The following is a 15,691-nucleotide window of genomic DNA, read 5'->3' on the forward strand; positions in this document are numbered from 1 at the left end:
AGAAAAAATAATTTTAATTAAAAGGAATTGGATTGCAAAATGTTGCTGTAAACGTGAATCTGGGGGACCTGCTGCATGAAATATAAAGATATCCATTGTGTAGGAAAGAGCAGTGGATGATAGATTAAATCGAAGGTAGACACAAAATGCTGGAGTAACTCAGCGGGACAGTCCCTTGTCCCTGCTAAGTAGTAATACATAATGTAGACATAGAAGCATAGTCACTCATTTACCCTCCTTTCCATCCTGTGACAGATGTTATCCATTCCATCCCAGCACCTTCTCTGCAACTTCAAAGATTCACGGATGCTGCCTATTTCCAGCATTTTCTGTTTATATTATCTAACCATCTATTTTCACAGCTGTTATTTCAAGTTTGGTACTGTCCAAGGTAGAATAAGAACAGCACTGCTTTCAAGTGCCCATGATGTTGGTTTAGACTGAGACAACTCCCTTCTTACAACCTGACCAATGTTGGTTCAGATATAGTTTCGAGCCTAACAACATTACAAACACATTAATTTTCTGGCATTGAGCCCAAACTCAAACGAACCCAGATTTCACAGGATTTTATATTGATCTGTGATAAGGACAATGTGTGTGATTGGGATTAATTTTGAAGAAATAACCAGGGATGAAAGAATCCATCTCCTGACAGTGAAGATAGACAAAAATGCTGGAGAAACTCAGCGGGTGAGGCAGCATCTATGGAGCGAAGGAACAGGTGACGTTTCAGGTCGAGACCATTCTTCAGACTGATGGAGCTTCCTGATAGTGAAGCTCGATGACTTACTTCTTTAATATGTAGAAAGTCTTTGGCATCAAAAGAGATGGCAGTTCCTGGGACTGGTACATCTTCGTCCAGTGCGCCACAGTAAGTGACATTTGTTCTCACCGCAAATGCAACAGGTTTAGTCTGGAAAATAAAATACACCAGGAGACTATTAGGCCACATTGCAATGTTAAAGTCAGTTGAAAGTGGTTTCAGCTTTAATATAATTATGCTGTAGATAATGGGCTTTACCAAATGTGCTCCGCTTTACTAAAGTACCTAGACGGTCACAACATTGAGTTCAGATACAATGCCTTTGGTTTAGGGGTCATGAGTGAATAGGGGTCCAACCTGCTGTTGCACTCTACTTCCTCACAGCATTACCAGGGGTAACATAGAAACATAGAAAATAGGTGCAGGAGGAGGCCATTCGGCCCTTCGAGCCAGCACCACCATTCATTGTGATGATGGCTGATCATCCCCTATCAATAACCCGTGCCTGCCTTCTCCCCATATCCCTTGACTCCACTAGCCCCTAGAGCTCCATCTAACTGTCTCTTAAATCCATCCAGTGACTTGGCCTCCACTGCCCTCTGTGGCAGGGAATTCAATAAATTCACAACTCTCGGGGTGAAAACGTTTTTTTTCACCTCAGTCTTAAATGACCTCCCCTTTATTCTAAGACTATGGCCCCTGGTTCTGGACTCACCCAACATTGGGAACATTTTTCCTGCATCTAGTTGTGTCTGTGGTGAGAACTCCAGATCTTTCATTTCGGAGACAAAAGCATCAATGACACCTTTTAGCTCTGTGCCTCATACCCGGCTCCAACCCCAAAGGAGCCAACAACCAGGAATTGTGACCGGGATTTCCAGGTCAGTCATGTAGGAGAAAGGATGAGAGCAAACTATTTTTAAATCTGCTCAAAACCTATTAAGAAAATTAAAACTAACTTCGGCCTTCGTTTAATTGCTTCTCCAAATTATCTCTGGCCTGCAGGCTATTTTGGACAATTATACAAGGATTCAGCAAATTCCCTAAACTCCACTCTCTAACCAAACTACTACCCACCCTCGGAAGCCCCGAACTGGCTGAGCTCTCGCTCTAGTAGAGGCTTCCCACCACTCAGCTGCCCAAAGTTCTGGGTAGAGCTGGGTCGCCAAATGGTGAAGGATGCTCATCAATACAAAAGCCTGGGGATTCCACCGCCCAGCAGCAGAGTGAAGGTTTGGTCAGTTCGGTGATGGATGGTTCAGTAATCAACAAGCCACTGCACTGATCCGCCCAATTTCCTTCTGGAATAATGGTACGTCCTAATAATTGGCGAGTTGGTTGATCTGGCCCAATTTATCTACAGTATGTGTGCAGCTCCTAAAGGAATGTTTTTTTTTATATAAAGCTAGGCATTAATTTTCAGAATGGCTTCTCCTGCTTCAGTTGCTCAGCAGAAATCCCATTTATGGAAGTTATGCCTGCGGAATGGGAAGCCCTGAGGAAATAAACTCTCCAAAAATCCACGCTCCTTCAAATTCACAGGGCGAGAATGAAAATAAATAGGCAATAATCACAAAATTATTAATGTAATACAATTTCCTGGAAATTGATTGCCATTATTGTAAACTCTACAGTTGCATTAGTGTGTGGTACTTTGCTTCTGAAATTCATTTCAGCAACTCACTTCAATGCATGTATATTTGTGAATCACATCTTAAAATTTCCACCTTCAGGTTTCTAGCCTCATATGTACACTTATGTACATTTATGAGCTTCATCCTAATTACGCATGTAGACAAAAGGAAGTATTTTTGAATAAAATATTGTGCCAAATTGTAGTAGATGGTAAACAGATTCCAAATTATTACTTGTGATTGCTCTTTTGCGATGGGAGGCAGTGGGCCTATCAAGATGACCCTTTGCACCCAAGGGTGGCTAGTTCGCTATCGGCAGTTTATTGCAGAGGCTCCATGCTGAAATCCTCTGTCAGTTGGAGCAAAATATTGCCTTGGTGATTTTAACAGATTGTCGGCAACTCTGACATCCAGAAACATCCAAAATTATCAAGATTCAAGTGGAGAAACAAGGAACTCCAGATGTTCGTTTACACAAATGGACACAAAGTGCTGGAGTAACTCAGCACGGGTCTGGCAGCATCTTTGAAAAATATGGATGTGAAGTTTTGGGTCGCGAACCTTCTTCAGATTCTAAGTTTGCCGGTCCCGCTGTGTTACTCCAGCTCTTTGTGTCTTTTAAAGATTAAAGTTGACAATTTATCTAAAACCAATTTAAATAATAAATATATTAATTAGAAAGTATATAAAACAAAATGAATAATTAAAATCAATAAACTGAAACGTAATAATTAAATCAATAAACTAAAGCTTTTGTTTTTAATTGCCTGCTAATCTACAGTCCAAGAATACCAGAAGGTGAGGGGGGAAGATTTAATAGTGACCTGAGGGGTAACTTTTTCATACAAAAGGTGGTGGGTGTATGGAACAAGCTGCCGGAGGAGGTAGTTGAGGCTGGTACGAGTGCAACGTTTAAGAAACATTTAGACAGGTACATGAATAGGACAGGTTTATGGACCAAATGCAGGCAGGTAGGACTAGTGTAGATGGAACATGTTGGCAAGTTGGGCCAAAGGGCCTGTTGTCACACTGTTAAGACTCTATGACTTGAATACTCATTCCAATCATTTGCGGTGGCAGATCCTATTTAGAATCAGAGAGGAGATTCCTTAGCATAATGCTGGCAAACTGCAGTGAGAAAGATCCTGAATGCTGGACTCCACATTGGATCCACGTTCCATCTGCCATTCAGTAAGTTCAGAAAATGTTTTCTGATCGAAAACTCAAGCAAAACTCAACAGGATCCAGTCCATTATACTGGAACAGTGTTTCTCCTTTCCCTTGATTCATCTGAAGCTGGTGGAAGTCTGTCACTGATGGTCTTGTTCTTACTTTGGCTCTTTCAAGTTGTACGGCTGCTTGCTGCTCGGACTCGCGCCGAACCCCATCTCGATCCTCCTCTAGGGAAACATCAGAATCCGATGGCCTGCTCGTGTAAGAATCTGCTGAACCCTGCAACAAAAACCATGCAACGGTCAAATCAAAACACTCAAGGTAACTGGCTCTTTAGGACATAAGGTTGTAAGTGATAGTTGAATTAGTCTACTTCGCCATTCAATCATGGCTGATCTATCTCTCCCTCCCATTCTCCTGCCATCTCCCCATGACCTCTGACACCTGTACTAAGCAAGAATCTATTTATCTCTGCCTTAAAATATCCACTGACGGCTTCCACAGCCTTCTGTGGGCAAAGAATTCCACAGATTCACCACCCTCTGATGAAAAATGTCTCCTCATCTCCTTCCTAAAAGAATGTCCATTAATTCTGAGGCTATGACCTCTAGTCCCAGACTCTCCCAATAGTGGAATCATCATTTCCACATCCACTCTATCCATGCCTTTCACTATACTGCATGTTTCAATGAGGTCCCTCCACATTCTTCTAAACTCCAGCGCATGCAGGGGATCATTTGTGTAAATCTCCTCTGGACCCTCTCCAGGGCCAGCACACCTTCCTCAGATAGCGTGCCCAAAATTGCTCACAATATTCCTAATGTGGCCTTATAGAGCCTCAACATTGCACCCCTATTTTTGTATACAAGCCCTATTGAAATAAATGCTAGCATTGAGTTTGCTTTCTTTACTACTGATTCGACTTGCAGATTAACTTTTTGGGAATCCTGCACCAGCATTCCCGAGTCCCTTTGCCTCCAATTTCTGGATTCTCAACCCATTTAAAAAAAAGTCTACGCCTTTATTCCTGATACCAAAATACATGACTCCACACTTTGCTACACTATATTCCATCTGCCACTTCTCTGTCCATTCTCCCAACCCGTCCAAGTCAATCTGCAGAGTCTATACTACCTGTCCTTCCACCTATTTTCATATCATCCGCAAACGTTGCCACAAAGCCACTAATCCCTCGTCCAAATCATTAATATGTAACGTGAAGAGTAGCGGCCCCAGCACCGACCCTTACAGAACTCCAACCTTTACTCAGATCAATCCAAACATCTGTCACTCAGTGGTGAGTTTATATTATGACGATTAATATAACAGTTATAATAATGACACCAACTTAAACCAATGCCTTTTTAATGACGAGTATACGACAGTACCACCCAATATTTTAAAGGAATGCAGAATATAAGAAAATTCCATGATACAAGCCTTGAAGTCACTAGAGAGAAAAGCAGGAGTGTGGAGATAGGAGATGCAAGGTTAGTGATCTCAGATATTGAAAATGGCTGAGAGCTGCTGCCTCAAAGTGCCAGAGACCCGGGTTCAACCCTGACCTCGGGCTAGTTTGCATGCCTGGGTGGAGTTTGCATGTTCTCCTTTTTTCTCCACGTAAGTTTCATCCATGTGTTCCAGTTTCCTTCCACATCCCAAAGATGTGCAGGTTCGTAGATGATTGGCCTTTGTAAATTGCCCCTAGTGCATAGACAGTGCACGCAGAAGTTGGATAACATAGAAACATTGAAGAATAGGTGCTGGAGTAGGCCATTCGGCCCTTCGAGCCAGCACGGCTGATCATCTAAAATCAGTACCCCGTTCCTGCTTTTTCCCCATATCCCTTGATTCCCTTAGCCCTAAGAACTAAATTAACTCTGTCTTGAAAACATCTAGTGAATTGACCACTGTCTTCTGTGGCAGAGAATTTCACAGATTCACAACTCTCTGGGTGAAATGTTTTTCCTCATCTCAGTCCTAAATTAATCTTTAGTCTACCTGTTAGTATTTTCTCAAATTTAGGTCTGCACTTGAATCGCAGGGTGGATAGGAAAATAATCTGTTGAGATCCTCCTGTATAGTTTAGAGATACAGCGTTGAAACAAGCCCTTCAGCCCATCGAATCTGTGCCAGCCTGTGATTCCCGTGTACTAGTTCTATCCTACACATGAGGGACAATTTGTAAAAGCCAATTAACCTACAAACCTACGCATCTTTGCAAAGTGGGAGGGAACTGGAGCACCTGGAGAAAACCCATACGTTCACAGGGAGAATGTAGAAACCGTACAGACTGCACACGATCAAATCCAGCGCTGTATGGGAGCAACTCTACCGCTGTGCCACTGTGCCATCAAGTAAGGAAATGATTGTACCAAATATGCCAGTCCCAAATAGATTCATATCCAAATGTGTCTTTGAAAAGAACACCATTCCCTGAAGGTCTTCAGCAAAAAGACATAGAATAAATCAGGTCAAAAACTGTTAACGATGTTCTAACTAAGCCATCATAATTAACACTGTGCTTTGTTACCATTCCAGATAGAACTAAACAAAAACTCTTTTAAAGTGAAATTGAATTTAGCTCTGTAACTAAATGGCCTGTCCCACTTGGGCGTCATTTGCGCGACATCATTTACATGTCACGACACATGACGCGCACGTGATGCGTGCATGGTGCCTGGTTACGTAGGCAGTGATACGCGGTTGCGCGCGGTTGCGCGCGGCGCCCTAGGTTTTGGGATGTACCAAATCTTTGTGCACCATCAGCATGACGTGCAAATGATGTCCAAGTGGGACAGGCCCTTAACACTGTAAGATACAAGGAAGTCCAGGGTTACACCGAGCAAGCAACAAAATGGATTTGAGACTGTATCAGATCATCTATTAAATTGCAGAGCAAGTTCATGTTACCATATGCCCATGTGCTCCATTTTCTAATGATGTCAACAAACTAGAGAGAGTACGGAGGAGATTTACTAGAATGTTGCCTGGGTTTCAACAACTAAGTTACAGAGAAAGGTTGAATAAGTTAGGTCTTTATTCTCTGGAGCGCAGAAGGTTAAGGGGGGACATGATAGAGTTCTTTAAAATGATGAGAGGGATAGACAGAGTTGATGTGGATCAGCTTTTCCCTTTGAGAAAAGGGAAGATTCAAACAAGAGGACATGACTTCAGAATTAAGGGACAGAAGTTTAGGGGTAACAATGAGGGGGAACTTCTTTACTCAGAGAGTGGTAGCGGTGTGGAATGAGCATCCAGTGGAAGTGGTGGAGGCAGGTTCGTTGGTATCATTTAAAAATAAATTGGATAGGCATATGGATGAGAAGGGAATGGAGGGTTATGGTATGAGTGCAGGCAGGTGGGACTAAGGGAAAAAAGTTGTTCGGCACAGACTTGTAGGGCCGAGATGGCCTGTTTCCGTGTTGTAATTGTTATATGGTTATATGGTTATATTAAATTATATAGAGAGTCTATGTAAAAAGCATAACAAGTATATAATATAACAACTATAACTATAACAACTTATATTTACATTTATTTACTGTATTTAACTTAGAAAATGATCAAGGCACTTCTCAGGATTAATGTCACATAAAATCTAAGAGCATGCCAGTCCCATATGAGGGCCTGGGTTTTTGAAAGAGGGAAGAACTCCATCCATCAGGTAGTTGGAGACATGGTTATCCATAATAATGTAAAGGAAATTGCACAGGCAAGCTGAATTTGATATTAGCTTAGGCATCATGAAGAATCTTCTGCACTCACCAAAGAATGCCCTGAAAGAATAGGCAGAACCTCAGGCCAAACAATGGGAATCCCAACATTGTTTGTGTTCTGCACTGCTGAGGAAGTTTAGCTTTGTTTAAGATGTAGCAGGAAACAGGCCCATCGGCCCACCTCGTCCGCACCGACCAGCGGTCACCCGTACACTAGTTCTATCCTACACTCTAGGGATAATTTACACAGGCCAATTTACCTACAAATCTGTAGATCTTCGAAAAATGGGAGGAAACCAAAACACATTGGAGAACGTACAAACTCTGTACAGACAGCACCCGTGGTCAGGATCGAATGCGGGTCCCTGGAGCTGTAAAACCGCAACTCTCCCACTGCATCTACGGTTTGTAAAGTGCTGGAGTAATTTAACAGGCAGCATCTATAGAGGACATGGAAAGGGAATGTTTCTTCCACTCCAATGAAAGCGCAAATTATGTGAATAGCGTAGGAACGGAGTGACATCCTGAGCTCACTGTTCCTATTTCAGCTCCAAGCTTTGGGTTTTAATTCTGATCAGAGTAATGATTTGGAAAATAAAAATAAAATCTGCAGAAACTCGAAACAATAACAGAAAATGCTAGAAAAATTCAGTGGGATAGGCAGCATCTGTGGAAAGAGAAACAGTCACCGTTTCAGATCTATAACAGAGTATTTGGCTTCATGAATAATCTTAAGTGCACATCCCAACTAGCGTAAAAGGAGTTCAGTTGCTGCACATTGTGGAGCAAAAATATAATCTTCTGGAAAAACTCAGCGGATCAAGCAGCATCTGTGGAGGCAAAGGGTTGATAAATACTTCAGGTTGAGACCGTGCAAGTAGAGTAGAGGCAAGATAGCTAGGATATAGAAAAGGGAAGGTACACAAAAATGCTGGAGAAACTCAGCCGGTGCAGCAGCATCTATGGAACGAAGGAAAAAGGCAACGTTCGGGCCGAAACCCTTCTTCAGAGTGATGGGGGGTGGGGGGGAGGCGGGGAGACGAAAGGAAAAAGAAGGAGGAGGAGCCCGAGGGCTGAGGGAGAGCTAGGAAGGGGAAGAGACAGCAAGGGCTAACAGAATTGTGAGAATTCAAAGTTCATGGCACCAGGATGCAGACTCCCCAAGCGTAATATGAGGTGCTGTTCCTCCAATTTCCGGTGTTGGCCTCATTCTGGCCGTGGAGGAGGCCCTGGACAGAGAGGTCGGATACGGAATGGGAGGGGGAGTTGAAGTGCTGACCACAGGGAGATCAGATTGGTTAATGCGGACCGAGCGGAGGTGTTCGGCGAAACGATCGCCAAGCCTCCGCTTGGTCTCCCCGATGTAGATCAGCTGACATCTAGAGCAGCGGATGCAATAGATGAGGCTAGAGGAGATGCAGGTAAACCTCTATCGCACCTGGAACGACTGCTTGGGTCCTTGAATGGAGTCGAGGGGGGAGGTAAAGCGACAAGTGTTGCATCTCTAGCGGTTGCAAGGGAAAGTGCCCGGGGAAGGGGTGGTGCGTGAGGGAAGGGAAGAATTGACAAGGGAGTTACGGATGGAACGGTCCTTGCGGAAGGCAGACAGGGCGGGGAGATGGGAAGATGTGGCGAGTGGTGGGGTCACGTTGGAGGTGGCAAAACTGACGGAGGACTATTTGTTGTATGTGACGGCTAGTGGGGTGAAAGGTGAGGACCAGGGAGACTCTGCCCTTGTTGCGAGCGGGGAGATGGGGAGAGAGAGCAGTGTTACAGGGTATGGAAGAGACCCTGGTGCGAGCCTCATCTATAGCAAGGGAGGGGAACCCCCGTTCCCTGAAGAATGAGGACATTTCCGACGCCCTGGTGTGGAACACCTCATCCTGGGAGCAGATGCGGCATAGATGGAAGTATTGGGAGTAGGGGATGGAGTCATAGAAACATAGAAATTAGGTGCAGGAGTAGGCCATTCGGCCCTTCGAGCCTGCACCGCCATTTACTATGATCATGGCTGATCATCCAACTCAGTATCCCGTACCTGCCTTCTCTCCATACCCTCTGATCCCCTTGGCCACAAGGGCCACATCTAACTCCCTCTTAAATATAGCCGATGAACTGGCCTCAACTACCCTCTGTGGCAGAGAGTTCCAGAGATTCACCACTCTCTGTGTGGAAAAAGGTCTCCTCATCTCGGTTTTAAAGGAGGTTTCCCCCTTATCCTTAAGCTGTGACCCCTTGTCCTGGACTTCCCCAACATCGGGAACAATCTTCCTGCATCTAGCCTGTCCAACCCCTTAAGAATTTTGTAAGTTTCTATAAGATCCCCTCTCAATCTCCTAAATTCTAGAGAGTATAAACCAAGTCTATCCAGTCTTTCTTCATAAGACAGTCCTGACATCCCAGTGAATCAGTCTGGTGAACCTTCTAAGGCACTCCCTCTATGGCAATAATGTCCTTCCTCAGATTTGGAGACCAAAACTGCACGCAATACTCCAGGTGTGGTCTCACCAAGACCCTGTACAACTGCAGTAGAACCTCCCTGCTCCTATACTCAAATCCTCTTGCTATGAAAGCCAACATACCATTCGCTTTCTTTACTGCCTGCTGCACCTGCATGCCTACCTTCAATGACTGGTGTACCATGACACCCAGGTCTCGCTGCATCTCCCCCTTTCCCAATCGGCCACCGTTTAGATAATATTATTTAGACAATATTAGAGTCTTTACAGGAAGGGTAGGGGATGGAGTCCTTACCTTCAATTTTCCAGCATCTACAGTTCCTTCTTAAACATATAGAAGAGGGAGATAGGTGATAAGTAAAACCATTGAGGGGGTCGAGGGGAGGTAGGTAGATGGACACAGATGAGGGAGGACCACAGGATGTTTTGAGGATGATTCATGGAAACAAATAAAGGAAGGGAAAGATTATGCATCTGGATCCATGGGAGTAGGGGTGGAGGAGAGTAGAAAACATTTGAGAGGTGATAGATGAAACCAGAGAAGTGAAGGTTGATGGCCAAATAGAACCAAGTGAGGTAGAGTAATGAATCTTGGTAATGGCTAGAGTGGATACAGTGAACAAAGGGAGAGGAAACCTCTGCTCCACATTCTGCTCAGAATCCAGCAATTTCATTTCTCTGTATTTCCTCACATGATATTTTGGTTGTCCAGGGTAATGGATAATGTCCATTTTTAAGTATTGGGCAAAACAACTTTTGAAGCTTTCTGGAGAAAAACTATTGCTTCCCACATGCAATAATCCCATATTTTATGCAGAATTTATTGAAGAATGGGAAGGTTAATGTCAGTCCCGAGATCAGAGTTAACAAAGCGGTTAAGGAAGTATGAAACTATAAACAGTTAGCTTGTAAAATCCATCGAAGCACTCACTCACACACACACACTTGTTTTCTCTATCAATTAGCATTCGAGGCATCCAAGAGGGGAATATTATTTCATTTATAGAATCATAAAAATCACAGTTGAGGCAGAAAGAGGTCATTCTGTCCCTTGTGCCAATGGCAGTCAAACGATGGATTTTAGATTAATCCCATTTTTGCAGTTGCTGTATCACAAACCTGCAGGTTATTATTCTTCCATTGCTCATGAAATGGGCTGAGATGTCATGACTTTACATACCTGACTAAAATTTCAAATTTCAAACAAAAATAACCCAGCCTAAATAGCATCTTCTCACGACAACAATTCTCTGTTCATCAAAGGTAGACAAAAGTGCTGGAGAAACTCAGCGGGTGTGGCAGCATCTATGGAGCGGAGGAAATAGGCAACGTTTCGAGCCAAAACCCTTCTTCTTCTTCTCTGTTCATCAACATGTTTTTGATCTCTAGCACGACATATCCTGGTGATCGGAAGCAGTAGTTGACTATTTTACTGTTCTTTTTACAATCCATGTTCTTGGGGTATCTAAATCTAAATTGTATTAGTTATTTATGTTATGACATCGGATGGAAGCTGCATACCAAATCTCGTTGCTCTTATGTGCAATGACAATAAAATATATTATTATTATTATTATTATTAGGTGTCATGTAACTAATGTTTTACACAGCTCCAGCATGGTTGGAGCTCCTTGGTTTTGCATTCTACAATGTTGCCAGGCTTTATCCTCTTCAATCACCTAATACCTACTGCCATCATGGATTTCTGAACATACATCCTATGAACCCTCGAAGTTGGACACAAAATGCTGGAGTAACACAACAGGTCAGCCAGCATCTCTGGCAAAAATACCCATCCACTATTATGCTTTACTTTCTGCCACAAAACCATCTTTTAATCCAGCAAATTCCCAAGAAAAAAACAAATTCCCTCAGATCCTTTGGACTTCTTTCTTGATCAATTTGTCAAATGCCATGATAGAATCCAAGTCGGCTAAATTAAATTCTCAACCCTCACCAACACTCCATAGTCAGCCACGACCTTCCTTCATCAGTTCCAGGCTGATCATTTCTTGTTAATCTGTGTCCCTAATGCTGCTTTATGCCACCTCTCAGAATTATTTCCCTGACTACAGCGCTGTAATTATTTGGACTAAGGTTTTCCCTTTTTTAATGATTAAATCATATCAGCAACATTCCAGGCCTCTGGCACTTTGTCCATAGCCAAGCAACATTGGAACACCATATTCAGGCCCTGTATTATTTTCTCGACTGCTACTTTTAAAATGCCAGGCCTGGTGATTCATCCACTTGTAATTATGTTGAGATCTCTTGTATCTCTTACTGCCCCTTCTCTCTCTCTCTGTCACACGCACATTCTCATCACTTCCAATACCACCTTCATTAATGCCAATGCCTACATCATTCCTTCTTCCTTGCAAAATATTTATCCACAGCTTTACACGTCTCTTTTGATCATGCTCGGGCTGTCGTTTTGGTCATTGGGTTGATAAGGCCAACATTTAGCATTCATCCCAAACTACTATTGAGCCACCTTCTAGAACTGCTGCGGTCCCTCTAGCAAAGGGGGTTCGCTGTAGAGTTGGTGCGGAGGACGTTACAGGATGGTGTTGAATGAATGGTGATTTATTTCTAACTCAGAATGGTGTATGATTTCGAGGGCAACCTGCAGACAGTGGTGTTCACACAAAACCACTGCCCTTGCCCTCCTTGGTGGTAATGCTCAGCAGTTTGGGAGATGCCATTGCAGCAGCCTTGATGAACAATGCCACTGCCGTAACTGTGAAGTTGTGACCTTCTAAGTACCTCTGACTGTTTTAATATGAGAACACTGATGAGTCAGAGTTATACAGAATGGAAACAGGCCCTTCAACCCACCTTGTCCATGCTGACCATGATGCACCCTCTATAGTAGTCCCACCTGCTGACATTTGCCCCATATTCCTCTAAACCTTTCCTATCCATGCATGTGTCCAAATGCCTTTTAAATGTCATTATAGTACCTGCCTCAACTACCTTCTCTATCAGCTTGTTGCACTCAATGCCACAAATACCCTAACAAAAGTAGTGAAATATTAGGATATGGGCCTAATCCGATATTAGGAATATTTATATTAGAAATATTTCTGCCAGATATGAATGAGCAACTAGAGTAACACTGGTCATTTTTGCACTGCTGTTGAGTGAAGAAAAACAGGGCCTTGCACTCATGAACATAATCACATTGTGAAGTCTGATTACCCAGGCTCCAACGACCAGGACATTTCTAATAATAGAGGAGAGTTGACAGGACACTCAGCTCTTTCCTATCCTTAGAAACTTAAGTGCTGTGCAACAGGCCACCAAAGGTGCTTTGAATATTAAATGGACAGTTTGAAGAGATGGTTCTGCTCTGGCTGTGCTTGTTGCTTGCAAACAGCATACAACATCAAGAAGCAATCTGCTTTTGCAGTCTGTAAATTAATGTAACATAACACAGGGATGTTATCAAACAAAGTTTGACACTGAGTTAATTAGAGATATTAAGATAAGTGATGAAAATTAGTCATAAAGTCATACAATGTGGACACAAAGCCTTTAGCACACTGAGTTTGTGCCAACCATTAAGCACTCATTTTACACAAATCCCAATTTATATTCTCCTCATGTTCCCATGAACTTCCTCCCAGATTCTAACACCCCTTGACACACGAGAGCAATTAACCTACCAACCAGCACATCTTTGGGATATTGATGGAAACCGGAGCATCCAGAGGAAATGCAGGATGGCACAGGGAGAACATGCAAACACCACACAGACAGTACCGGAGGTCAGGATTGAATCCAAGTTTCTGAAGCAGTGAGGCGACAGTTATGCCACTGTGCTAACCTGACCACAAGTGTGAGTTTAAGGAAATATATTGAAGGTGCTCTAGTGGGTTGAAAGGTTTAGCGACGGAATTCCAGAGCTTGGGGCACGGGCAGGAGGAAACATAGCAAGAACTGGACAATTCAAATTGGAATTACAAGACTGGAAAGCTGTTAACATATCAGATGGCTGAGCAGCTGAAAAAGTTTGCAGTGATAGAGAAGGATGACTTGACAACAAGACACTGATGGGCTAAGAGTCGAGTCCTGTTTACCCAGCAATGGCAAGTATGATTGATGAACAGGACATGTGTAAATCAGGATATGGGCAAGAGAGCTCTCAATGAGCTCCTGTCTATGGAGGATGAAAGGTGAGAAGTTAACCAGGACAACTACAGTATTCATGAGGATAAGGGAAGGTATTCTCCACATTTATTCTCAGCTCAGAATACTGAGCCTTACTTACATCTGCTAAAACAGAAACTCAGCAAGTCAAGTTACATCTACAGAGTTAGATTTAGCTCTTAGGGCTAAAAGAATCAAGGAATATCAGGAAAAAGCAGAAATGGGGTACTGATTTAGATGATCAGCCATTGTCATTTTGAATGGCGGTGCTGATCAAAGGGCCGAATGTCCTACTCCTGCACCTATTTTTCTATGTTTCTATGTTTCTATCTGTGAAGGACATGGATAGGTGACGTTTTAGTTTGTGACCTTCCTTCTGACAGAAATGGGTCTTGGGCTGAAACGTCTCCAATCCATGTTCTCCAAAGACCCACTGCCTGACCCGCTGAGTTACTTCACCACTTTTTGTTTGTGTTTTTTTTTGTAAACCAGCATCTGCAATTCCTTGTGTCTCAAATGTGCAAAGAAGCAATGGGTGACGTTTCGGGTCGAGACCCTTCTTCAGACTGAAGAAGTCTTGACCCGAAACATCATCCATTCCTTCTCTCCAGAGATGCTGCAAGTCCCGCTGAGTTACTCCTGCATTTTGTGTCTATCTCTAATCGTCTTGGCCGCGCTCTGGGAGTAGGAGTGGGGGCGGATCCGGATCCGCAACGGCCGTGAGCCCCAGGCCGAGTTCGGCGATCGTTTGCTGCTTCTGCTGCTGTTGGAGGTGAGACATTGCGTCGCGCCAGAGTCTTGGGCCTGTCCCACTTTGGCCGTCAGTTACGCGACAGGCCGGTGGCGCGCAAAGAATTTGTTTAGGACGAAGTCCACACTCCTTCACGCCACTCCACACTCCTCCACACCACACCCACTTCATGCGCTTGTCCCGCGCTACCCACGCACTACCCACACGCTACCCACACACTACCCACATGCTAGCAGGTCGCGTAAATGGCACGCAAATGACAGCCAAGTGGGACAGGCCCTTTACTTGCATTTAATTACTGAATCAATGGGCAAGATTGATCCAGCCCAGCTTAGCCCAGCCGTGTGTCAGGAATTTTGTCAATGCCCACACTTACCCAGGCTGGAAGTGGAGGGACCATCCCACTGGCCCTCTTTCTTGGTCCCTGTATGTCAGTGGTATGATCAGGACAGTGAAGAGGCTTTGAGAGCAGAATATGAATGCACTATCTAAAGGGTTCACTATTGATGTGGATAGAGAACTGGCTGGCAAACAGGAAGCAAAGAGTAGGAATAAACGGGTCCTTTTCACAATGGCAGGCAGTGACTAGTGGGGTACCGCAAGGCTCAGTGCTGGGACCCCAGCTATTAACAATATATATTAATGATCTGGATGAGAGAATTGAAGGCAATATCTCCAAGTTTGCGGATGACACTAAGCTGGGGGGCAGTGTTAGCTGTGAGGAGGATGCTAGGAGACTGTAAGGTGACTTGGATAGGCTGGGTGAGTGGGCAAATGTTTGGCAGATGCAGTATAATGTGGATAAATGTGAGGTTATCCATTTTAGTGGCAAAAACGGGAAAGCAGACTATTATTTAAATGGTGGCCGATTGGGAAAGGGGGAGATGCAGCGAGACCTGGGTGTCATGGTATACCAGTCATTGAAGGTAGGCATGCAGGTGCAGCAGGCAGTAAAGAAAGCGAATGGTATGTTGGCTTTCATAGCAAAAGGATTTGAGTATAGGAGCAGGGAGGTTCTACTGCAGTTGTACAGGGTC

General features: G+C 43.8%; 1 protein-coding gene across 3 annotated transcripts in view; it reads right to left on the bottom strand.

Annotated features, from left to right (window-relative positions):
* Positions 1 to 15,691, bottom strand: part of cacnb4a (calcium channel, voltage-dependent, beta 4a subunit) — a 306,901-nt gene that overhangs the window by 87,425 nt on the left and 203,785 nt on the right. For all 3 annotated transcript variants that reach the window (XM_055638722.1, XM_055638724.1, XM_055638725.1), the window contains 2 exons: positions 3,733 to 3,852; positions 794 to 916 (listed from right to left, as the gene is read on the bottom strand). In XM_055638722.1, coding sequence (XP_055494697.1) covers positions 794 to 916; positions 3,733 to 3,852 — 243 coding nt within the window. The remainder of the gene's footprint in view (positions 1 to 793; positions 917 to 3,732; positions 3,853 to 15,691) is intronic.

Source organism: Leucoraja erinacea, chromosome 7, assembly GCF_028641065.1.
Source record: "Leucoraja erinacea ecotype New England chromosome 7, Leri_hhj_1, whole genome shotgun sequence".
NCBI lineage: Eukaryota > Metazoa > Chordata > Chondrichthyes > Rajiformes > Rajidae > Leucoraja > Leucoraja erinaceus.